The sequence below is a fragment of the Hirundo rustica genome, chromosome 9 (assembly GCF_015227805.2).
Source record: "Hirundo rustica isolate bHirRus1 chromosome 9, bHirRus1.pri.v3, whole genome shotgun sequence".
In the NCBI taxonomy this organism is placed as follows: Eukaryota; Metazoa; Chordata; class Aves; order Passeriformes; family Hirundinidae; genus Hirundo; species Hirundo rustica.
In genome coordinates this window covers 6299638-6326783 of record NC_053458.1, presented here as the reverse complement: position 1 = coordinate 6326783, position 27146 = coordinate 6299638, and the positions used below count along the sequence as shown (strand labels likewise).

The 27146-nt window shown below is 40.7% G+C and overlaps 1 protein-coding gene across 4 annotated transcripts in view; it reads right to left on the bottom strand.

Annotated features, from left to right (window-relative positions):
* The window catches only part of FAF1 (Fas associated factor 1), a 155200-nt gene that overhangs the window by 116437 nt on the left and 11617 nt on the right, over positions 1-27146 (bottom strand). For 3 of the 4 annotated variants that reach the window (XM_040072650.2, XM_040072651.2, XM_040072654.2), the window contains 2 exons: positions 16919-16987; positions 1712-1758 (listed from right to left, as the gene is read on the bottom strand). In XM_040072650.2, the coding sequence (XP_039928584.1) occupies positions 1712-1758; positions 16919-16987 (116 nt within the window). Of the gene's footprint in view, positions 1-1711; positions 1759-16918; positions 16988-24669; positions 24715-27146 lie in introns of those variants that run through there. The other variant, XM_040072653.2, reaches the window with a different exon arrangement.

Here is a 27146-nt window from a genome sequence, read left to right as displayed (position 1 = left end):
TCCCATCACTGTGCCTTTCACATTTGAAACAGAAAAACATGTTATGCTTGTAAAACAAGGGGCTCCTTCTCTTCCCACATCAGCATGCTCAGAAGGATGAATGCCCGGCTACAAAGACCCACACTCTCAGACCTATGGCTCAAAAATCAAAGGCCCACATCAGAGCCCTAAAGAATATGGGAAACAGGCTAATTTTCAGGATTTAAAAAAGTAAAAATACCAAATGATATGTTATTGGCTTCAATTGGGTGGACAAGTATGAATTAAGTAAAGATTCTCTTAGCAGACCCAAGAAGTAATGAATACCCCAATTCTCATGACTGGATTACAAAACAAGCAACCGAATTATAAAATGAAGTGTACTTTTTTTTCTGTTCAATAAATGAACTTACTGTAAGTCCAGTTGTACTAATTCTATTTGATTCCACCACAAAAGGCATGCTACATACCTGACTAGGAACCTCTAATAGAACATTAAAAGCCCCACATCAGTAAAATAAGCCTTATCTGAAAACCACTGGAAACCAGGTTTCTAAATCTTCTCAGCCTCCCTTTAAACCACTTCTACTGGAAAAATACAAAACAAGACAAAACCTAAGTAACAAAAATACACATTTGGAACACATTTGACTATCTAATAATTTCTAAAAGTTAATAAATTACTGTGAAAGAAAAATATAAGTGGGAACTGGACCACCTTATGATTGAATTAACTACTCTAACAATTCCCCAACTTCTTTTACCCAATGAAACATTCTGGTATTTTGGACAGAAATGCTTTGAGGTCACAACTTTTATGCAGAAAGAGTGCTCCACACAACCCAGACTTGACCTCACATGGACTAAACAGGCCTTACAGTAAATATATATTTAGTAACTTCACTTAGCAAATAGTTTTATCCTCAGTCAAAACCTGACCCTATTGAATGACAGCTTTAGTCAGCATTGACAGAGATGTCAAACACCACTTTGCCTATATTACATCTCTTTTTTCATCATTCATTTTTTTTTAATAGTACATTAAGTATTTTTCTGAACAAACACTTTTAAACATTGTATTACTGTCTCTCTCAGGTAGCTCAGTTCCTGTTCTGCTGTTTTCAATTGCCTCATCAGCACTTAGAAGATCAAATTTCTGTGACTTCAAGATATCCAAGCATCTGTATGGAAGCCAAAACTTAATTCAGAAGCTGAAAGAAAATCAGTAAAACTGCTTTTAGAAGGGAACAACCTTACTTTATCTATCACAGTTTCTGCTGCCTGTAAATCAATTAAAGAAAAAAACCAAAACAAGTACACATGGTTTTGGCCAGAAATAGGGAAGCACGTAATATCAATACCTTTAAAAATGCATAAGGAAAAAGAAATACTTAGCCAGAAGCATACCAGCATCCAGTCTTTGAAAAGAGACAACCCTCCAGAGTTGTCTCTTTACAAAGAGGACAACCCAGTCCTCTGTAAAGAATGAACCAACCACCAGTGAATTCAAAATAAAAGTTAATTATTTTGAATAGATGTTTGAGCTAATCCTCTATCAGTATGGGAAAAAAATGAATGTTAAATCAGCTTTGCCAGGAATAGAATTTGTGGCTCCAGAAAACAGCTTTAAAAGGAGAATTATGTCATCTTCTTAGGATTCAAGAAGGAAAAAAAAAGTAACCGTTACCCAGCATCATTCTCTGCATGTACTACCCCAAACCTCTGTGCTTACCTTTGTAGAATACCATTTTCTTGTGGTATAACACCATTTATAGCTGCCTGAAAAGAGAAAACAAATTTTGAGTCAAGCATGCAGAACAAAAATACATCAGAACTTTCATAATATGTTTTAAAGAGCGATCAGCTGGCTTCAAAACATGCCCTAAAATGCTCCCTATTTAGTGAACATTCTTGGTGAACGGTATTATCTTTATGGTATCTACATAAAATAAAAACCACATCTAAGTGAAAAACAAGTCTGAAGCTCAGACTCTTGTTTGTGTGTGATGGATTTCCCAGGTGGAATGCCTGGGAATAAACTGCATGGCCCAGGCTGTCAGCCTAACACTTTGGTACTCACACCCAGGGGACACATCGCTCCCAAACACACCTCAAGCACAGCCACAGAAAATCTGATGTTCCCCAGGCCATGGCTGAACCCCTAAACCTGCCTGGCTGCACACACCCTGGGTGCTGCCAGCCCCTTGTGCTCACCAGCTGCTGAGCTGTGCAAAGTGGAGCAAAGTGGTGTCTGTGTGTGAGGTGTAGCTGTGATGGAGCTCCAGAGCAGCTCCATCACACCAACATCCCTCCTCAGGCTGCCAGGGAATCACACCAGGGACCAGCCCAAAAATTGCAACAATCCTCAGGTAGAAAAGGAAGTATTTTTTAAGTAGTTAAACACCATTCCACGCTGTTCAAATCATCAGAAGGCTTAACAGCAAGATTAAAAAGAGCTTTTACATCCCACTACTCCCCATTTTCCCCTGTACCAGCAGCAACTCATCCATTTTGTACCCTCAACACTTCTAATACCTATCCTCAAGTGTCAGATATACCTGACCTGTTGGCCAGAACACCTGGTGAATGAGGGTCTGGTCCCCAGTGAAGAAGGGAACATTGATGTTTAGGAGTTCATAGATTCCCTGGTACTCCAGGAGGACAAAGTCATACCCTGTGACTGAACTACTGACAATCCATTTGTACAAACTAGCATTTTAAAAATGTAGCTTAAGTAAGTGCTTAATAAACACAAAAACAGATGTAATCAAGATTTAAATGCCATTTCTTTTTCTCTGAATATATAAACATGACTTTTTTACTATTTCCATGAATAGTTAAGACTACATGAAGTCAGAAAGTTTTATTGCTGAACTCAGCTAAATTACTGCGATACTGCAATAAGATTTAGCTTGCATTTAGAAACAAATATTGCATAAATAATAATTTAAAAAGCAGAGAAGGAAAAGGTCAGAGGTACCCATAAGCTACAGCAACAACCCATGAGGCTGTATCAAATTACAGCGAAAACAAAGTTCCCTACCAGATCAGTTTTTAAATCAGTTTATCCACTGTGCGTGGCAATAATCAGTGGTTTCTTTTTAACAACGTGTCTCATTTATCATCATTGTGGTTTTTGCAGTCATACACAGCTCTTGATCGTGTTCATCTAATAAACCTCCAGGAAAGAGTAGGAGGTTTTGGTTTATTTGGGTTTTTCTGGATTGGCTTCTCCCTCCCCTACTCTTCAGCAACATAGAGCAAATTCCTGTCAATCAGCAGATAAAGTTGGCTGAGAGACAAAATTATCCTTTATTTTGCATCTGTAAGATACAGAGAGCAAATACAGGTTTTGTACCGCAGAACTTACACTAATAATGATCTGCTGGTTCAACAAAATTCTCTTTACTTGGGGAAAAGAAGCTGCTTCAGCTGTGAAGAAATACAGCAAAGTGGCATTTTCACACTTCTGTCAAAGCTCTGTCTCAGAGGACTAAATCAGCTCAAACTTCTTCTGAGCCTAGTTAGAGGGGTTAAATACGAGAGAGGCTCCAAGCTATTTTCTTTAAAACTGAATAACTCACTTGTTCATATATCCCCAGTTTTGTAAACTTGATGACATTTAAGGGGCACAGGAGTAAGAAAAAAACAGCAGAAGCATTATGTGCTTTTTTGATAGAAAGACCTCTATTAACCACACTGTAAAACTAAAGAGTCCAGACACTGTTTGTTAAGCAAGATGGAAGACCAAAATAATGTAGACAGCAAATGGTAGCAGTGCACATGTACATACTGCATAAATATTAAATATCCATGTTCTAACAAGACAGCTATAAGTAGACTCTGCAAAGAAAAAAAGAAAAAGGAACAACCATCTGCTTTAGAATTTCATTGGGAGAAGGTTGTGACTATTAAAAAAAAGAAAAAAATTAAAACAAGAACACATTACTAAGGCAAGATCTGTTCCAGGCTGTTCTTCCCCAGTGTCAGCCCCCTTTGAGAGAGTCTCACATCTCTATGGTTATGCAAAGGTTTCAAGATATTACATTTTTTTGTCTCTCCAGACAGGCATTTTTGATCACCAAAACCACCCTGTGTGGCTAACTTATAGTCATTAAAAATGTGTGCTACCCTCGAAACAATTTTAATCACCAGTGCATTAAATCTATTTATGGGTTATTAACATAAATAAAACCATGTCTGGATCAGAAAGCCCCTTCAGCTCCCAATAACCTGCTGCTGAGAGTGATGCCATGGAAGCAGCACTGTGCTTGTGCTGCTCTCACACTGCAAACCCACGAGTGTCCCTGCTGGATCCAGGGTACCACAGCTTTCTAATGCTATCACTATTGAAAGAGTGAAGTTCACCTTAAGTGGAAAATTATAGGAAATAAATAAAGAAAATAAAGATTTTTCCCAAAGCCAAGAATCCTAGGTGTGTCTCAGTGCTATCCATCCACGAATACTGCCATAAATAACACTGTCCCATCCCGAAACAGAATCATTTCTGTTTTGGTTACAACCTTCAAACAATTACCCAGCCCACAATTTAGTTCATTAAATTATAAACTGAATGTAGCTCTTCTTGAATTATATATTTTGTTCTGGGATATCAATCATATATCCAGGAATTGGATCAGCTTATTTAAAAATTCATTAAGGACTGCATAACCTGGCCTAATTGGACCTGCTTTGGGCCAGAGAGACACCCAGAAACAACTTCCAATCTCAAGCACCCGTGACTCCATCATCCAACAGTACAGGTTATCTTGATAAACATACTGTGAATCTTGGGGTTTTTTAAACGAAAAGGATGTCAAGAATGTGATACAACACTGGACTGGCAAGTGCCCATTACAAAGGTTCAAAGTAACAATTCAGACTAATTGTGACTACCTTTTGTGAGAACAAAACAGTGTTAGAAAGAAAACCGAAGACCACCGTTTCTTAATTGAAGCAACATTGTAACAACAATGTCAATGACTTCCTTCAAAATACACAATTCTAGTGCTAACCCTTTAAAAGCAATGAAGCACATCTTAGAGTGACTCTCATGCCAGGATCCTATTAATAATGTGGGTTTTCAGATAGCACAGATATTCAACTCACAAGTTGTAAATACTCTGTGGTTTTCATAAAGTCTGAAGATGGACTGGATTTACCAATCATATTATTTAAAAGCAGAAGTTTACATACACTGATTGAATATTCACACGAGGCAAGGGGTTCCTTCCTCTTCATGAGCTACAGATAGGAGGTAGTTTCTAAATTTCCAGAATTTCCAAAATTTAAAAGGGATGTTTAGATGAATTAAGAGTTAAAGGCAGGCCCAGGCAAAGGGTGAGGAGGGAGCTCTTCCTCAGCAGCCACTCCCTGCTCCTCCCCTCTCCTTCCCAACCTCCACAGCACACAACGGTTTTGGCTGCCAGAGACAGATCCCTTAAAATTTCCCTTTTGGAACCTCCAACCCAGTTAAGAGCAAGAGGTGTAACAAAGCACAACGCCGGATCAACTCTCCAAAGCAGGGCACTAGAAAACACATCCATAAGCGAAAGGAGAATTTGGAGCAGAACAGAGCTGGAAGAGCAATCCTTTCAGAGGAAGAGGCTGGAGAGATGTAAATAACCTGCACACCTGAGAGATGCACGAGTTTCACTGGGATAAATAACCAAACCAGTTTAACTCAACCAGCCCACGCTGCTCCCAGAGAATTCCAGAAGCTTCATTTAGGTTTGACTGCATTCAGCAGGTGAGACCACTTGAGTGCACATACCAAAGCTTTCCATTTGTTTAGCTAAAAACTGAGGATGTTTACATCAAATAAATGCAGTACACAAATGAGACCTCGAGACAGGGTAATAGGAACTGCCACAGCAAGTGATCCAAATCCCAAAGACGTCCAACCAAATGGCATCAAGTGCTTCAGAAAGTCACAGGGAATTATAATGGAGTAACTTGTCATGGGGTATTTTCTTCCAATCCCCTGATTTTCTGACACATTCAGATTTACAGTATTAGTAAATACTTCATGTATTCGACTTCAGGCAATAGCCTCCTAAACCACATATTTAATTATTTCTATGAAATTCATAGCTTTTTCAACAAAAAGCTTTTTTGAAGTGAGGATTAATTTATCATGACTTTCAAAAAATCTATATTCTCTCTCAAATGCTACAAACTCGGATTCTACTTTTGGTTTAACACGTCTGGCAAGGTAAAAAAACCAAAGTTCTGCATTTTGTGTCTTTACTGTTCATTTTGCCTCTCCTTCCTATTATATACTTAATAATTTCTCAATATAAAAAGAGTTTCTCTCAAATCACAAATGCAGAAAGTTCACCCCAAACTGTTTTCTCTCTACATTAGCAGAAGCAAAGACAGGAAGAGGTGCTAGCTGCTTGTAGGACAGTGTTTAAAATTATAACCAAAAAAACAGGCATTTTGTTGTTTCATACTCAGAACAAAGAAAAACTTGGTTTAATATTTGTCTCTTTCAGCATTTAATCTTAGATTTATTTTTCTGATTATTTAAATGAATATAATACCAAAACTTACATACAAAACCTCACTAGAGAGGACGAGGTGACACACAAGACAAACATACTATGATTTTGATTCCTCCAGAATAAAAAAACTCTAGCTGTTATATTTTGGAAATATTAGCCTGCATTCATCTGTGCTAGGGGATCACTCAAGATCTGCTGAATTTAAAAAAGTGTAATGAAATACACTAAAAAGCCCTCATTAAGTAATCCATAATAATTCTTTTTAAATATTTCTTGTCTTTTGTATTTTATTATATATTTCCACAGCACAAAACGGGTCATTAATAATACTCTGCTTACAATTATCAGTCTATTGCAAATAATTCTGCTCCTAATTTGGGCTAAATGTGATATTCTCCCTGACATACAATACTCCTACTCTAATTTTCTGCTTTCACATGATCAACTTCTTATCCTAAAGATTTAAAATCTTTTTTTTTTGTTTGATGTTCAAACAAAATAAATGGACAATAGAAACTCCAAATGCTACAATGGAGAGAAGGGGGTTTTTTTAAAAGAAAGGAAACAAAACCCAAAACTGAACAAATATTATCCAGAAAGAGGAAAAACAAATAACTAAATGATAAAGGAAAGCATTAGTGAGACAAAGAATCCATGAAAAGACTGAAAAAGTAAAAGTGAATTTCAAACTGCTTCCAAACCATAACTCTAAGTGACAAAGGAACATATTTTCACATGCACCAATAAAGCAAAACAGGAGGAGTGCAAAGATTAGTTCCTTTCAAGCACAGAAATATTTCTTAAAATGAAGCTCATTCACAAGGCTCTACTATATGCATATATTTCAGTAATAACAGTAAACATTTTGAAATAATGCTCCTCTAATAACTGTCTTTTTTGCAAATACTAATTTGGGTAAATGTTCAACAGAACAGGTAACACTGGCAGGTGCAAACACAACAAAACGTTTGCTCTGACCTGCTCATACGATGATTTTGGGAAACAAAATAAAAACTAAGACCACGCACAGACTTCTCTTGCAATCAGTTTACACCAATAAAAAAGTAGAAAATTCCAGAATAAACAGCAGAAGTTTTAGCAACTGGTGCTGACAAAAACATCCTGTAAGTATTGGTCAAATACTGCAGTCCGTGTGGATTAATACAACACAGGTTTACTGAAACCAGCTTTATTCATTACCACCATTTCTTCCTGCCCCAGGACATCCAGACTGGACTCTGAGAGTCCCAAGCAGAGGAACAGCTTTGTGCAGCTACCAAGTTTCACCTGTTACAAGCAAGTCTGAGACGTGTATTCTAAACAAGAAATTCCATGAAACCTTCTGCAGAAATACCAATCACTTTAAAGAGGCTTTTTACAAACATCACCTTACTACACACTACTGCAGCTACTTTGAAACCATTACTGTCAGAGGTTACAAAAATTGACTGCTATGAGATTAAGTAATAAAAAAAATATTATTCCATTTAGATTTTTTAATTAACTCAGTAACATTTAAATAAGAAAATTACTAATTGTGCCTCAGTAGTAAGAGAAGCAACCTCTACCTATGTTATTTTTGGCAGGCTTCTCAAAAAAGGCAAAGGAATGAGTCAGCTTTTTCCTGTAGCTTATGTTATACTTGCTGGCATCTCCCCAACTTTGCAAGTCTCAAAAGTATTTCCAAGCGCTAGACGTGAAGTTACACCCACAAAGTTTACACAGAATGACAACATTTGTCCCCATCGTGGTTAAAACTTAACCAAAAACTGTAATTGAACTACAATGAAATGTCTTCTATGCATTCTGCTTTATTTCAGCTTGCTGTCTTTACAACAAATATACTTCATGAAAAGCTGCAAAACAATAGAATTGCTAATAAAGCAAAAAATTAACATTTCATCAAAAAATGCCACATGAATACATTCATACAGATGATTCACTTCATCAGCAAGAGAGCACGCGTTGAAATAGTTTACAATTAGCACTCTAGATGCGGTTTCCCATTTCTCCCTACATCTTTGGTGGCTTCAGCAATTTTTTTCCTGTCACTCCTACAAGATGCCTAAATGCACCAGGAAGCCTTTCAACAGTTAGATATACTTCTAAAATTCTGAGGGGAAAAAAAAAAATAGAAAAAATACAAAACACTACATTTTGCACAGTTGCTTAATTTTATATCGTCACTGCCTAACTCCCCAAAGCGCGATGGAAATAAAAAATTCGTAACTGAACGCGTTTTCCTGGCACGGTGAAAGTAAAGAACACGTACAGATTTCTAAGAAGCTGCTCTCAACAACCCACTCAAAACCCATTCAACAGAAAGGAAAAGTAAAAGTAGCCCATGAGGTGTCTGTTTTTGAGACACACACGAGTACCTTGGTCTTAGTCATTAATGGCACAACTTTGATATTAATGCTGCTTCACCTTCTAAAAGAAAGGAATGCTTCTGCTGAATACAAAAACATATTTAATTACTCCTTAAAATGTTAATAGATAGAAAGCAGGAGAGTCAGAAAAATCAAAGGCTGTGCCTTGATATGAATACTGGAACATGTTTTGAACTCCCATATTTTTACCCCTCTCCCAGTTATTTTATGTAAATTTGAATGGCAACACTAAAATGCAAAGTTTAGGGATAAGCTACCTCATGATAATATATTTTTTTCAGTCTTAAAAAAAAAAAATAAAGTGGGGTGTTTTTTTAGTCATTCATTGTAACATACTCGCTCTTAGAAAGTACTACCAAGAAAAAATTTCAGAACACAAGAGCTCAGGACACAAAAATTCTTAGGGGTCCTGCCAAAAGCCTAAAGCCCCTTCACAGAAAAGCCATAACAACATGAAATATCAGCAGTGTTCCAACGACCCCAGCTGCGGCCAGCCAACTGCCTAATCACTAATCCATAATAAAAACATAATTATGCAAGATTTAGCTTAAAAGTCAGGAAAGCAGAAAATCCCAAGATGAAGTACGCAACCTGCAAGTTATCTCAGTATTCCCCCAGCAGCCTGTGCTGGAGGAGCAGCAACCCAGGGCTTCCAGGACAGGCTAAGCCGAGTTTATTTAAATAAAACTAGAAACTGCTCAGATATTCGACAGTATGGTAAGTAAATCCATTTTTTAAGACACCCTGCTTTGTAAGTCTGATGGCTCTAGATGGCTCCTAGCTTTTGTGGTAAAATTTTTCAAATAGCCACAGCACTGGCACAGATGCTGGTTCTTAAATAATCGACTTAGTTCTTCTCCTTCTCACACAGTCCCAACGTGACTCAATGACAGACTAAACACTTGTCAAACACATGTTTATAAGATGTGTGCAATTTTTAGTTCAGCTAGTCACAGGGTTATAAACTTCAGATACCTCATAGCAGCTGATTCACTGTTAGTACATTCTAGAAATTTGTTGTGAAATTTGAATGTCTCAGGACAAATGAACGCTAAGCAATCTTCACAGAAACTACCAGTACAGAGGTAGCACCTCTAAAAAAAGTATTTGTAAAAACTAAGGCAGGTGGGTGATGCATCCATAGAGCTCCAGCAGTACTGGGAGCTCAGGTGCTGCTTTTTGCTTATTCCCAGAACATAAAATTCTCTGTTACAAGAAACAAGTCTTTCACAATGAACAGACATCTAAATTTATTAGTCCCAATGCTTGTTTGATCACTAGACAAGAAAAACTTGAGGTTATTTCTTAAGTAACTCAAATTACTTAAGTAACTAAAAACCTAAATTACTTAAGTAACTAAATTCTACCTGTTATTTGAAAAGGAGAGACAGAATTTACATTTTACTTTAAAATATTCCCAGCGAAGCTTTACCTAAAAATCTTCTCCACTCTCTTTCTGGTCAAAAAGAGAACTAAAATTTCACATACATCCTCACAGCAACAAAATATAACCATAAAACACATAATCACAACCCCTTTGTTACCCTCACATGAAAAAAGCAGGTTTTGAGGGGTTATTTTGGTTTTTTTTTAATGGATGAATGTGCATACAGCTATGTGGAAAGCCATACCATGATTACAACTGCCTATAGACCTTCACATTTCATATAAACTTCCACGAAAAAAATACATTAAAAGGGAAAGTGTTTTACCAAAGATTTAGCCATTTGAAGGTAAGTAAAACAATGAATTTAATACTGTTTTTAAGAATCAAGTCTTCTGTGCTACCACCCAGCTGCATAAAATACACAGCATCCATCCGAGCTTACTCAAAGACACTGAAATGTCACTTTGAAAGCTGCAAAAAGCTGGAAATACAGAGAAGGAGGAATACAACAATTTTTGCAAGCAGGGATCCCTCATTTAACAGAAAATCCATTAAAGACTTCCAAAGGGGTTTTCTACAGTCCTTTGTAAAAGACAAGTTCACATACAATTGTGCCCTACTAGGAGAGATTAATGCTGCAGTTGAACACACAAAAAAGCCCTGCAACTCCCGAATTTCCTGAAGAACAGGCATCATGCCCATGGGATGCCCATCCACCAAAACTCCTTGGGATTATCTAACTCAGGGTTTCCTTCTTCCTTCCCTCTGCTGGCAGCAGGGCTGGGAATGCTGGACAGGCTCCTCACTGTAGAAACAGTGAGTATGAACCAGCTGAGCCGACAAGAATATGTTCCACAGGACACCGAGATCCACAAGAGAACACCTGGCTAAAACAAAACTTTAAATGTTCCTTAAAAAAAAAAAAAAAAAAAAAAAAGGGATACACCCCTCTGCTTCCAGTAGGCAGGTGTGACTGTTCATTTGATCCAGGGAGAATGTTATTAATAAAAAGACAAGCCTGCGTTCCTGACAGTGAAAATCCCTCAGATCTAGTCCTAATGAGAGGAATTCACCCTGAACTTCTCACTGGTCCCACAGTGAGAGCTGTCAAATATGTGCCACATTCAGTATGCAATTCTAAAGTAAAGAAAACAGCGGGTCAGTAATAAAAAATAAAAGGGTGTGATGAACACCATCAAGCACAGTCCTGGTTCCCAGCCACTGAAACACAGCCTGCCTGCAATGCAACAGCAGAGCTGCCCAACACGATACAAACATACACTGAACACTGCCCCACATTTAAGGAAAAGACAGAGCCATGTGCCAAACTCAAATTAATCACCTAGTTTCTGGAGGCTGGCTAATTCAAATCAATCAAAATTACAGAGAGAGACAGCGCACCAAAGCTGTAGCAGCGCAAACCAGAGAGAAACGGAGACAAAAGGCAATGTTAGTGTACCAGTTCTACCAGCTCCTGCTGAAATTTGTTACACCTTGTAACACAAGGATTGTTACTGGTTAGAGCACAGTAAGAGATACAAATCACAGATTGCTGTCAACTGTCAAGAGCCCATTTTTTGCCATTCCCACGTAAATGGGCACCTCCAAGGCAAATAAAAAATTTCCAACTTCTACCTGATTTTTCTCAGCTCAATTTTTTTTTGTCTTTTCAATTACTTTTTTTCCCAAAAGACATTACATAGATTTAAATACACATACACAGAATTGGTATTTTTAGTTAAAAAAAAAATCCTGTCTGACAAATACTATTCTCCATGAAGTTTACAAGCAAGATGCAAAAATAAATAAATAAATAAATAAATAAATAAACCCTCCATCTGTCTAAGTTATCCATTTAAAATTTAAAGTTCTAGTTGAGAGTTGAAGCTCTATAAAAACAGATGTTCAAAATACACAATTTCTCCTTCCAAGATAGAGAATTGCTTCTTGTCAGGTGATTCCTGGAACCTGAGTATGACAGGAACCAAAAATCATCCCATCTCCAGGTGCACTAAATTGGAGTTTTACTGAAGTCATACTGTGCTTTGCTCCTCTACCAGAATATAGAATAATCAAGCCAAGTATAGCAGGAAGACACAAAGGTCTTTTTGAAAATAAAAAACCAGGAGGGTTTTATATTTATAACATTAATTATAAACACATTTACAAGTAAACTGAATATTGGATAATAAATGCCCCTCTCTCCCCGTTACTTTGATGAAATTCATTTTCTTCTTAAAGCAATGCTAAAAAATACCTATATTACAATATCTCTTGGAAAAGACATGAAAAAAACCCTATTTTTAAACCAGGGAACAGGAATATCAACAGAAATGGCCATCCTGGAAAAAGCAGAAAGTCAAGTGTGCTGAATCCTGCTTTTCTTTCAAAAAAACCTGTTCTGATTACCAGTACAGAATATAAAGTCAAGCTGCATATGAAGGACTTGAATTTTTCATTAAATCTGTGACAGGCAGAGCAGACCACTTCACTTACTTTCATGCACAGATTCAAGCACTGGATCTCAAGAGATCAAAGAGCTCTCACCTGTGGAATAATCTCACATATACAAAGGTCCACACTGCATAAGGTCAAGTCACTAATGGGTGATTTTCCTTTAAATATCTACCATCATCAGAAACATTTCAACAGACACAGAGTCGGGATTTTTCACACTTTTTTATTGTTCTCACACAAAGCTTAAGATAAATATATCTGTCATTCTTACCTTCGCGTGCCAAAAGAGAAGGTCAGAGTCTAAATGGGCAAGCCATGAAACCATCAGACTTTACAATGGGCAGAAATTCCTAACTTCTGCTTCCTCAGATGGTAAAAATTACTGTAAATTAATGGAGCTGAAAGAAATGACACTCAGGAAATAACATATCAGCAACCCTGGGAGGCTTAAGAGAGCTGGATCCATTTATAGCAGAATGCCTGAAGAGATCATTATATTATCTATGTTGATCTTCTGTATCTCACAGAACATCTGAAACATTTTGTCGCCCAGCCTATAATAAGCCCAGTAATTAGGCTACAGTGTTCTAACACAGAAAAACCCTAAGCTGCTCTACGTGCAGCAGACCACCACAAAGGCCAAGTCTTATGCAGCAGAGGGGAAATAATTATTGGCAAAATTAGGCTTCATGATCCCACCAAGCAATTTTTACACTGTTGCTGCATATGAATTCCTCTGCAGCACTCTCGTGACCGGTTTTATTTCGAGCACTTGAACAAAGCCAAGCAAGCAAACATTTATGAAAGACAGCTTCCCAGATTGCTTCAAGCAGCTACTGCAGAAACATATACAACTGCTTTGAACACTATAAAACATGCACAGCTCCGAGACATTTAAATCCAGTTTATTTAGTACCGAACTCAAGATAAATTAGAGGCAGTTTATATTGTCTTAGAGTGTCCCATATGGAGGATTAGAGATGAAGACTTCTAACTGAGGGTAAGTAATCTTTTAAAGTTCAAAAATAGGAAGATGATGCCGCAGTTCTAAACCGAAAAGAAAAAGGAATTCTGTTTAACTCTTAGCAAAAAACAAAAGTGACTATCAGAAAAATTAAGCCAAGAAAGAAGAGCCTTACAGTTACCCCAGGTTTAGCTTTGTTTAAAGGTAAAACCAAATGTCCAAAAGATACAGAACATAGTAACAAAAATAGGAAAGACGCTGGTGACATTTTAACCCCTAATACTAAATTCTAGCAAGACCAGGGGGGAAAAACGCAGGGACAAAGTAAGCAGCAGGAATATTTCTTCAGTGCAAACAAAGTAATCCTCAGAAAACACAATCCTTACACAAACACTCAGTAGTCGTAGCACAACGCAAGAAACTTGTTTTGTGAACTTAATAACCTCTGCTGGCTCTGTGCATTCTGGTGTACACTCCTCTGTCAGCCCATGTCAGTCCCTACTTCCCTGTTTCTGCTTGGGATCCCTCTGCTTTCCAGCTCAGCAGGGCTCCTTCTTTTGGTTGTTTTGGCTGAAGTTCCAGGGAAATAACAATGCCCTTGAGCTGAGTGTCAGAGAGTTCAAGAAGCACCAGGTACCCAAGGGAATCTTCAACCTGGGTCTTTAGCACAGCCTCTGACAATGCATGACTTTTCCCAAACAGGAACATGGAACTGAGATACAGACAGGCTGAGTGAAAAGCAAGAGTAAACAATCTCTTTGAGACAAGAACTTATGGTTTTGGTTTTTCCCCCTTTTACTGCAGGAGTGCCCCTGAACTTTGTTTGACGACATCCTAATGGGATTTGCTTAGCTTTCTACTTATTAGCTTGGGTGCCTCACAGAAGATTTCCTCATCAAATACTGACTTCTGATTTTACTTCCAATACCACAGAAGTAAAGGAATCGACATTTAAAAGCCTTTGAATCAGATGCACAAAACAAAGTGAAATTAGAGAAAACAGAAATTGTGTTCTTCTCATTTACCTAACACTGAGGGCCAAAGGATGGCAAAGGAGCCCTTACCAAAATCATCATTACTTCACTACCGTCTTCATGAACTGTGAACCAAGTTCTTCAAGTCTGGTTTTCCTTAGAAATCAAAAAAAGTTTTGTTCTGAGTTGAACAACGTATTTCGTGCCAAACTAAAGGATTTCTTTAATTTTTCATCTCAGCTAAAAAAACCCCCAAGACCTTTTGGTTGAATTAAAACAAACCATCCCCAGTTTCTAGGCACTGAATCTGTACTCGACTACTCAATCTAGGGTATTAAAAAACCCAACACAGAACAAAACAAAAAAATACCCTACCCACCACACATGGATCATGCACTTTTAATTCCAAAATAAAAATGCTACATTTCTCATAAGTCATGAGCCTTTCCTCAAGTTCTTTCGAAATGCTAAAACCCTTGCCTAACAGATACTTGATTCTGTCTCATCCCAGGAAATCCTTTCCTTCAATCTTCTCTCCCTTCATTCTTCTGTTTCTACCTCCTTGTTATATTAGCAGGATTTGGCTTCACTCCCACTCCCTTTTTTACAAGAAGACCGCTTTTAATAAAAATGAGACAGTGTCCTATTAATGACAGACCCTTAGGGCATCTCCTTCACTTACAGTCTCCTCAATATTATTTTAATTCTACAACTTACCATTTCCTTTCAATAGACATTTTCTCTCATTCATCTTCTGCCTAGTTTCAAAAACTATGTATCTTCCTCAAGTACCTCATGCATTCCTAATTTTCTACCCTTTCTTACCTTCCCTATGCCTTTTTTAAGCCTGCACTTTTGGGTTATTACTTCTTTCCTCTCTGTATTCTACTTCTAGATCATCTAGTAATCACTAATAAAACTAAGTATTTAGTGTTCTCATAGCTTTAGAAACTTCACTGTGCTTTCTGCTCATTCTGGAGTCTCAGAAGAGGCTTTTATGTTCTGACCATTTTTCATGGCAGTTCTCCCATTCAACCCAACCTGTTGAGCATTTATGGTAACGCACAAATTCACAAATCCCCCAAAACCACATCCAACAGATCTAATGCATTGTATTGGGAACTCCACAACCTGAACACGATGCATAAGGCTACTCCCTGCCTCCCAATAAATACTTGAATTTTCAAAAGAGCTCATGTCATGTCATGACAAACTACCATGACAAAAGATGTGTTAACTCCATCACTCAGCACACATCTGGGTATTTCTCTTTGAAGCCAGGGATGACAGACACTCCCTCCTTTTGCTCACTGGCGTCTCACTCATGCTTAAACCTCGACACATTGCAAAATAAAGACTCTGCGTTCATTTTAACACGTAGTTTCAAGTCTTGGGAGTTTGTACCGGTTTTTTACAAGAGGTTACAGTTGGAACTATAGGCACAGCCAATTTTGGAAATCTAATTTTTTTTTTTTTTTTTAATAATAACTTCTTGATGTATTGGACTGCCCCCCCCCCCCCCCCCCCAAAAAAAAAAAAGGAGGAAATCAAATGGAAGATATCAAATGGATTCATAGTTTCTTTATTTACTAATCCTATGAAGAGTCTTAAAACACGTAAGACTATTTTGCTTGGGTTTACTGGTTTCCTCCTATTTGTCTGCACATTGACCCTTGTTGCAAAATACATGAGAGGTTTTTTTCAGGATGAGTGTTTGTTGGGTTTTTTGTTTGTACTTAATGGTGTCTGGAGAGCACCAAACCTAAATAGTTATGGCTTTAATCATTCTGCACAACCACCAACAACTGAAGAGCAACAATCCTAATTTTAAATTAAAAGCACATGAAAATTTGAAAAAGTTGTTTTACCTTCCATTTCTTCCACAGGAACCTAAATCCTCAATAACCCCTGTGTGTAGACACAGGTCTTCTTCTAAAAACCCTACCCTTCATAACACTTCTTACAAAACGAAGCCAAAAGGAAACTGAACACAATATGAAACGTGGCTTTAGAGGACAAAAAAAGAAATTTTAAAAAAACCCAGAAGACAACCAGGGCAGAGCAGGGTTTGTACAACTTACGGTCACGTTTACTTGGAGATGAGGCTTTAACAGACCAGAAAGAGTCTGCACATAACAACCTGTTTGTCCCAGCCACGAGACAACCCCGAATTTGAAATAAAGCTACCAGCTGTCTCAGCAAGATGCCATGTCACTGTTACGTGGGGTTGATCTATGAAGTCATTTTCTTAGAATACTTACCACTAAATCCCAGTTATTTTGTTCAAGCAACGTTATAGCTTCATCAATATTTTCAATACCAGTACATGCCTAAAAAAAAAAAAGAAGCAGTAAACAGAATTAAAAGCATTGATCAAAAGCAGGGTATTAGTACTTATAATTCAACTAATTTCAGCAGGATGACAGGAAAGGTATAGGTTTTCCCTTTCTGTTACAAAATCAGACTTCAAGTTTTAAATATCAACCATTTAGATATAATTCCCTGTTCCACCAGAGGATTCTTGTGTAACCTTGAGCAAGCCACCTAGGGAAGCAAGACCAAGTAGTTATTTGTAAAAATTAGGACAACAGTGCTGTCCCATAAAGGCGTTTTGAGAATTCTACCTTCGAAACGATGAAGCACTCATACAACTTTAAAAGGGAGCACAAAAACCCTTGAAGTTCTGGCCCTGTACTCAGGCTTTACCTAATTCAAGAAATCTAACACAACCACATTTTTAAGGTAATGTTAACCCCCATAAAACCATATTTTGAAATGAGCTTAATTCCAAACACAAGAGCACCTCTACTCAGCAAAAGCTGAGATGCAGCAACCTTTTGATACCCAGACCTTCCCAACTATTCAACTTCAGCAGGCAGAGCACTGCTAGTCATTCTGCCACATATTTGTTACCATTCACATTGAAGCATATCAGATATATTTCACCAGAAGAGAAAACATGAAACAGTTAAGTTTCTTTCTGGAATTTATCTTACATCCTAACCAAAGCTATGCTCTGTATTCACACAAGAGGAGTTCAGACTTTTACAAGATCTGAAACATGATCGTGTTCCTCCTGCTCTACCACACAGCTATATAAAACTATGGAATATAAAACTGCATCAAAAAAATAAAAAGAAACAAACCCTTTAGCAGTAATAATACAGAGCAAGATAGCAGCAGCAAGCAGATCAGTTTTCCTGATTCCCTTTATGTTGTAATAGAAATAGGCTAAGCAGAGACTTTTTTCTTCCAAGACATAAAAAGCCATCAGGTCATGTATCTCCCATGTTCTGACTTCTCTCCCAATTTACAACCATGAAAACATAAAAAGAACTCCCAGAGAAATTCAGAGCCAATTCTCTCTTCCCAAATTCAACCCTGAAAAATTCCACACTTACAAAGCACTACATGCAGTATGTCAATACAAAACAGACCAGTCTGAAGGACCCAAGATGAAATTATGGAGAATTTTGCCTGCAGAGGAGAGGCAGCAGTTTCTATTGCTACACAGCGCTCTCGTGACCACTTTGATCCTCTCTGCAACAAGACAAAATTTCTCCCACTTCAGAGCATGCTGTGTTAATGCTGAATTTCACCCACTTCACATTGAGAGTGCTAAAAAAACACCGCTTTGCTCTTCAGAAGAATTTTTGCCTTCTTTTCCATTATTTCTTACAGTTATTTCTGAAGTTAAAAATGGGACAACACTTCAACACCATCTCCAGCAAATGCTTATAAATGTGTATACACTTATTCCCAGGTAGGTTTGGAAAGTACAGGGCTTGAGCTCGTCATTTCTGAAATCACAGGATGGTTCACACGACCATCAACCTGCCACTGGAACTGATGTCAACAGACCTGCTGCGAAAATCCTGCTTTGAGAAAAAGCTCTGCAGAAGTGACAGTCTGAGATTGTGTTCACATTCGAGTGAAATAGAATTAATCTGGTCGTTACAGAAAGAGTTTTTCTCATTTGTCAGCCCTGCAAAATCTGCATGACCTTTTTATGAACTACCTTGTGTTCCAGCCTACGATAAGAACTTGATCAACAATTTGCTGTTTTCATCCCTGGGCTGTGCAGATGGAGTTGAGGAGATGGCACCTACAATTCAGGATTCAACACTGGTTTTAGCTGTCCCCTCTTTATATCGTTCCTGCAGCTCTGCTGACTTGCCACTGTCCTCTCCTAGCCCATGCTAACTGCAAATCACTTCAGCACGCTCTCATTTTGAGATAAACAAAATTAGCTTATCCTTCCGCCAGAGCACACAGTGAAAGGAGTGAACTCATCACAGCGAGGGCAGAGTAATTAAACAGCTAATTCACCTGTGTGTCTGCATCCCTCCTGAATCACCTTTCTGGTGATTTACAATGTAAACCAGAAGCCTGCTCTTGGTCACTTAGCAATGCAGTCACTGGGTAACAAGAACGGACAGGTGTAAACACCAGCTGAAAACAAAAATCATCAGAATTCTTAACAGCCAAGACAAGGAGTTTTGGTTAAAATATTTGCACCATTTTTACAGTCCTTTTCAATATTTGATTTTGAGGAGTTCTTAAACTAAGATTTCACTTTCCAGATGGACCATTTTTGCCAGTTGTCAAATAAAACAGAAAACAAACATTTCAGAATTGCAACAGGAAAGAATGAGTGCTACTTATCAACGTAACCATAAAACAGATATTCCCAGCTCTTCCTCAACACACTGTTAATGTCAGAGTTGCAGCAAATTAAGATTATAAATAAATCTTATTATATTTCACTATTTCAATATTCAAACACCACCTACTACCACATACAAATCCTGGTATCAAGTCAGAAGCCATCAGTGAGACCCAAAACCCCCAGCAACCAAAAATTAAAGCTGCTTCCTTGTACCTGCATCATGTCACGCAAGCTAAATTACAGAAAATCATCTGGTTTGCATGTCTTTGATTTTCCCTAAGAAATTAAGCACACAAGACAGGCAGTCCCTCACTGGCAAGCGCGACGTGACGTCAAAGGCTCTGGAGTGACAGATCAGTCCCAGAACAACCCTGCCTGCTCCTGCCTGTTTTCTTTAGGGAAACACACACAGGAAACCAGCAGGTTCTGTGAGCAACAGGATTAACAAAGTCTGGTTCCTCATGGCTTTGCCTCTCATCCCTAATTGCAAAGGCTGATTTAAGCTTTTATTATGGCTGGAATATTTATAAGAGCTTCATTTAATGGACTACTTCCCATACTTTACCTGGATGTATTTTCATTATATTTGGAATAGGTTCATTGGTACAAGTCCAAGGGACACCTGGCACCTTAGGGCTCTATGCCTCACTTATCTAGAAAGGCAGACTAGAATTGGCAGGGTTTAATTATTTACAATGCATAAAGATTTTTTTTCCTCATGTTTATTCCTTTTATTCCACCCAAGCAAGGAACAAACAAACAAAAATTTAATAAAAAAAGAAAGTTAAATTTGTTCAGAAACAGAAGTGAAAAAACCCTTCAAAATATAGCACAGCAAATGAGCTCTAAAGATGCAAAGATACATCTTTGTTACTGAGCAAGTAAAGTGAGGGGCTGAGGAAACTTCTTTATTAGTCACAGATTTTTATTCAGCTTTATTTTCATGAGAGACCTGCTTAACAGAAGACATTAAATATTTTAAAAGAAAATTCCTCCCTGAATACTACTAAATCTCGTTTCAGTGAACAACCAGCATATCCTCTAAGTCATCAAAATATGAAAGAAACAAACCACCACAGAAAAGGTAAAACCTTGAGGGTTCGCTGATTTGTAAACCTTTACACATCAGAAAGAAACCAAAGAATTTTTTTTTCAGGACAAAGGAGAAGAAAAGGTAAAACAAGTTCCTCCTCCTCTCTGCATTTCCTGTAAATCTAGGATATCATTTTCAGCCGTCACAGCAGCTCCAGAGACTCTGCAGTCACTTCTGTGCTTTTCCAGACCACACAAGAGGAAAACGAATGCGAAGATGAGAAAACTATTGTTGTGCGCTGAATACATAATCAGATTCTGAAGATAAAGTTACTGAATGTTAAAACAACTTTCTTAGCATCCTGCTTTTCCAGGGCAGATAAGTGCTTCCACCAGGCAGATTGACATTTCCACGTAATAAAATTTCAGAGCGTACTCCATATTTTTTTTCCAGGTAGCTTCATACCCCCACAGTGATGAAGACCTCACCCTTGGAATGTTTCACGGGAAACCATTACGGGCCCTATCCTTGCACAGTAACATTAACCTTAACAAAAGAAGCAAAGTAGTTACTGAGGAAACAATTCAATAGGAAAGAAGTCGTGAGGGCAGACAGACCCCGAGGCATTCGAGACAAACCTAGGAGCTGCTTCCAGAAAGCTGTAACGCAGGATGACAGACTGGCTCTTCTAAATCCCTTGCAGGGTGGTCTGCCCCAGCAGCTGTAACAGCTGGATCTGGGTTTAGACACCCTCTGTGACACCCCACCCCAACAGCACAGGCTCCAGCCCACCTCCACAGCCCAGGCAAGCAGCTGCCTTCCACACCTGGCAGCAGCTGCTTCCCCGGCACCTGCTGCAGGGATCCGGGCAGCTGTTCCAGGGCAGAGCTGCAAGGGCCAAGTGCTGCTGCTGCTGCACAGAGCCGGGCTGGGAGAGCGGCACACACAGCCAGGCACCGCTGCTCCAGCACAGAGCCGGGCTGGGAGAGCAGCACACACAGCCAGGCACCGCTGCACCGCTGCTCCTGCACAGAGCCGGGCTGGGAGAGCAGCACACACAGCCAGGCACCGCTGCACCGCTGCCCCTGCACGGAGCTGGGCTGGGAGAGCAGCACACACAGCCAGGCACCGCTGCCCCTGCACAGAGCCGGGCTGGGAGAGCAGCACACACAGCCAGGCACCGCTGCTCCTGCACAGAGCCGGGCTGGGAGAGCAGCACACACAGCCAGGCACCGCTGCACCGCTGCCCCTGCACGGAGCTGGGCTGGGAGAGCAGCACACACAGCCAGGCACCGCTGCCCCTGCACAGAGCCGGGCTGGGAGAGCAGCACACACAGCCAGGCACCGCTGCCCCTGCACAGAGCCGGGCTGGGAGAGCAGCACACACAGCCAGGCACCGCTGCTCCAGCACAGAGCCGGGCTGGGAGAGCAGCACACACAGCCAGGCACCGCTGCTCCAGCACAGAGCCGGGCTGGGAGAGCAGCACACATAGCCAGGCACCGCTGCCCCTGCACAGAGCCGGGCTGGGAGAGCAGCACACACAGCCAGGCACCGCTGCACCGCTGCTCCTGCACAGAGCCGGGCTGGGAGAGCAGCACACACAGCCAGGCACCGCTGCTCCTGCACAGAGCCGGGCTGGGAGAGCAGCACACACAGCCAGGCACCGCTGCACCGCTGCCACTGCACAGAGCCGGGCTGGGAGAGCAGCACACACAGCCAGGCACCGCTGCCCCTGCACAGAGCCGGGCTGGGAGAGCAGCACACACAGCCAGGCACCGCTGCACCGCTGCCCCTGCACGGAGCCGGGCTGGGAGAGCAGCACACACAGCCAGGCACCGCTGCTCCTGCACAGAGCCAGGCTGGGAGAGCAGCACACACAGCCAGGCACCGCTGCTCCTGCACAGAGCCGGGCTGAGAGAGCAGCACACACAGCCAGGCACCGCTGCTCCTGCACAGAGCCAGGCTGGGAGAGCAGCACACACAGCCAGGCACCGCTGCTCCTGCACAGAGCCGGGCTGGGAGAGCAGCACACACAGCCAGGCACCGCTGCTCCTGCACAGAGCCGGGCTGGGAGAGCAGCACACACAGCCAGGCACCGCTGCCCCTGCACAGAGCCGGGCTGGGAGAGCAGCACACACAGCCAGGCACCGCTGCTCCTGCACAGAGCCGGGCTGGGAGAGCAGCACACACAGCCAGGCACCGCTGCCCCTGCACAGAGCCGGGCTGGGAGAGCAGCACACACAGCCAGGCACCGACAGGCAGCGGCCGCAGCTGCTGCACGGGAGCCGGCAGCAAACGGCGGGATGGCAGCAAGGCGGGATGGCCCTCACCTGTGGCACCGCTCCCCTTCCCGCCAAGGCGAAACGTGGCGGGCAAAGGATCCAAAAGGCCACATTTGGCCTAACAGCAGCAGCTGGATACGGAGGACTAAGTCTCAACACTCCTTCTGAACAATTCCATGTTTCCTTTGGCTACCAACAGTAGCAGTATTTTCTCCAGAAAGGGACCATATCTCTGAGCTAACCCAAACTAGGCCTAGAACATTTTGCACAACAGGTTCAGGCCCATTAAAACCAGGCAGACAGACAGCTGTGAATTACACTGGCTACCATTCACTCCGCTAACAGTCAGATTAAAAAAAACCAAAAAAACACCACACCACCTGTAGCTCAGTCCATCATTTCAATGTTTATCCAAAGCTACCATGTCCAAAGAAACAACTGCATGAAGGCACCAAAAGATTCAGCAGGATTACCTAGAAAGAAAAGCTTTCACCCTCTGGGATCACCCACAATAGCTCGGGAAGTCAGTATTAACACACCTGCAAGTGCCCAGACAGCACCCTAGGAAACGTTTCTTTTGAAAGCACCAAATAATTTTTTATCACTAGGCAGAGCTCAGCAACTAGAGTTAACTCTGTTCCATAAAGATACAAAGAAGTTTTCAAGAGACATACGAAATTCTGGCAAAGAACATATATTGTTAAAAATCAATTCTCTATCCCTTGGGTAACTTACCCTTCAAAGCTGAGAGAGACTAAGAGCACGGAAAACTCTTTGAGTCCAGGCCACAAACCTGGTCAGGAAAGCTGAATTACCCAGACAAGCAGCTTAAAAACAACAAACCACCCAGAGCTGCTCTGAGTAGCATTTGAGCAATAGCAAATGATATTACTTATCTCCTTGGATATTTCCTCTGTAATAGAACCAAGATTTACCTTGCTGCCTTATTCACCTCCTTAATTACAAACAGACAGTTCACAGACAGACTTCAACTCCCTGCCCGGTTTTGCATATCTCCAAAGACAGGGAGTCTACAGCCTCTCTGGGCAGTTTGTTCCAGTGCTTTACCACCTTCACTGAGAATTGTTTTTCCTTATATTTAATTATAATTTCCCAAGCTGTAACCTATATCCACTGCCTCTCACCCTCAGACTCCAACTGAGAGGGAAATTTGATTCTGTATTGTCTGTTATCACCCAGTGTGCAACTGAGACAGCAACTAGATCCTCCCAGCCTTCTCTCCCAGGCTACACAAAGCCAGCTCCCTTAACGTCACCTTGCACACAAAAATGCTCCAGCTTCCTCCCTTCCCAGGTAACCCTTCACTGGACTGCTCTGCTTTCTCAGTGGGGTGACTGACACTGAACACACCACTCCTGGCAGCAGTGGTCTCACCTGTACAATGAGAAAGAATGGCCTCCCTCAGACTCCTGGAACGCTGGTGCAGCCCACTGTGTGGCTACTACTACTACTGCTTCTACAAAAATCCTTCATTCCCTTTCCAGGCATTCCCAACAAAAATCATCCAAAAATTTTGGACGCAAAATTTTTAAACAATCCAATCCCGAGTTTCCTCTTTCTAGAGTCAAATATAGCACTTTCCTTCTTTTTCCCATCCATTATGAGGAGAATGGCTCAGTAATCAAGGATAATTATCAAGTCTATAAAGAACCAAAGCTAGCTCCAGATTATATCTGCTAGAAGTCCACTCAAATCCAGAAAAATTTAGGATACTAATTCACCCATGACACATTAATAAGTCAGAAAGTTTTCTTTAAATTCATACATACACTGTTGCAATGGCGATTACTTCAAAGCTACTGAAACAAAGTGTAACACTTTGTCCCCCCAAACAGGTAAAGTTAAGCCAATATGCCCACACAAGCAAGTAAAGGCTTTAGTTCCATAATACCAAATTTAAGATGCCTGTGTAGCTCCCTTCTCGGCCATCAAGCAATGCAGCACATTCAGACACTCACAACTGAGATTTTTTTGGTACCTCAGTTCTTCTCATCCCAAAGTCCCACCTGTCTCAGGATCACCTCCTCAGACTTCATCAGCTACACCCCTCTGTGGCATCCCTGCTCATTCTAACCTGGCAACAACCCTACCGCTGTATCGAGACTGTTCTTAATATGAGTCATCCGTGGTTATCGAATTAACTTTTACTTCTGTTTCAGACAAACACTCTAAAAACAACATCCAGGCATATCGACCAAGACACAGACTGAAAGGTCACCTACTGCAAGCATCTAACTGAAGAGATAAGAATGCTTCTCTGTTTTTACATAACTCAGAAGACCATCTGGTAAAAATTAAGCAGATTCACCAGCTGTTCGTTTAGCAAAAACAAGCTAATTTACTTACCAGCATCAGAAATCAAGAAAGGGTTTTAGGCAAATATGCCAGGATAAAGTTTGCCCAACGCATTTCAACTCCCACACCCAATTATTTACAAGTTTCATCATTCTACTATTTGAGCATCCCCTTGAGCAAAGTGAGGGGGGGAGGGAAGGGGGGAGAAGAAAAAAAACAATATTTCTGAAGGTCACAGAAGACATTTCAACCTACAGCTACCAAGCAGACAGGAGTGAACTTTGCCCATGCTCTGAGATGACTGCAAGCCTTCCAAACAAAGCAAGCTGGGGACAAAGTCTAAACTGGTAGCATGAAGCTCTAACCACTTCTCAGCAGAACTAACTAATTCAGCACCACACTAACCACTTTCAAATGGATTCCAGCAGACTGTGAACTCTCTGAAGACTCTGGAGCAAATTCTGATTCCAGAACACCACGAAGGCAGATCCCTAGGAAGCCCATGAGCTGAGCCAAGACATGAACTCAAGCCTCCCAAGCCCCATGCTAACACTGCAGTGTTTAAGCCACACACGTTACATACAAAGAGCAGTGGCCAAACTGAATTAAAAAACAAACCAAAAGTCAGTACCCATTAATTAGTACTCTACACTATACACCAAACCCATTTGTCTTTCCTTGAGGACTGAAGACAGCCTTTACCCAACAAATACAAAAATGTTTTAGTTAATATTATCCCCAAGTTTCTGTGTTTGTTTAATACTTTTATTAAGTATGTCAGTGCGGACAAAACCACAAGGTTTCCTGAATCATTTCACCCTTACAGTATCACATAAGAAAAATTGATGGAAAGAAGAAAATAATTGCATGGGTCAAACAAATGCTTGCTGCACATTTGCACTCATCTCCTTTCTCATTGTCTGAGAAGCAGCAGAACTTTAAAAACAATTCAAGAATAAATAAAAGCCACTTTCTAGATAAACATACAAAGAGTACAAATCCATACAAAATAATATTTTAGTCAGCATTCCACAAACACTTTTACATTTTCTGTGAAGAACAGGAGGGCAAGGAACAGACACATTCTTCCAAACCTGGAAAAGACACTGGCAGGATTTAACTCCAGCCAGCAGCCAAGCCCAATGGAACTGCTCACTCACTGCCCCAGCAGTGGGACCAGGGAGAGGATCAGAAGGGTAAAAGCTGGAAAACTCAGAGTTTGAGACAAAGACACTTTAATAGGGAAAGCAAAAGCCACCCACACAAGCAAAGCAAAACAAGGAAGTAATTCCCTGCTTCCCATGGGCAGGTGTTCAGCCACCTCCAGGAGAAGGGGCCCCCACCACATGCAGTGGTAACTTGAGATGACAAACACCATCACTCTGAAGATCCTCTCTTCCTCTTTCCTACCCCCACTTCAGATAGCAAACCTGATGTCACATGGTCTGGAAAATCCCTTTGGCCAGTTTGGGTCCCATGTCCCAGCTCTGTCTCCTCCCAGCTTCCTGTGCACCCCCAGCCCCCTTCCCAGGGCAGCAGTACAAGAAGCTGAAAGGGCCTTGGCTCTGTGCAAACCCTGCTCAGCAATAACAAAAACATCTCCTTATTATCAACTCTGTGTTAAGCACAAATCCAAAGCAGAGCCCCATAACAGCCACTGGGAAGAAAATTAACTCTACCCCAGCCAAAACCAACATGCATCCAGAGCAGGGAAACAGAAGCACGTTCAAACTCCAAGCAGAGGTCATTACCAATAGCACAGGCCAACAAGGGCTGAAGAGGAAAGGGAAAAAAAATCAAAACCTGGTTTTCTAAAGACATCAAAATTATATAAGCTTTTAAAAGCACCAGGACAAGAAAGCCTGACAGTGAGTCAGTGGGACCAAGGGAAGAAGATAGTGGAGAAGTATTCAAAGAAGGCAAGGGCATATCAGAAAAGCTACATGAATTCTGTGCACTGACACCCACTGCTGAGGAACTTTGGGACCCTCCTGTAAAACAGCTGATCTGTACAGAAAACATTCTCATCCTAAAATGCCAGCAGAGACATATAGATCAAACCACTAGATTTGTGAGAGTCCCCAAAACTGTTAAAGAACATAAATAGAAGTTTTTCACAGCAGAAACTTCTTTAAATCAGTGTTGTAAAGGTAAAATCAACACTGCATTCCCACAGTGCTAATGTGAG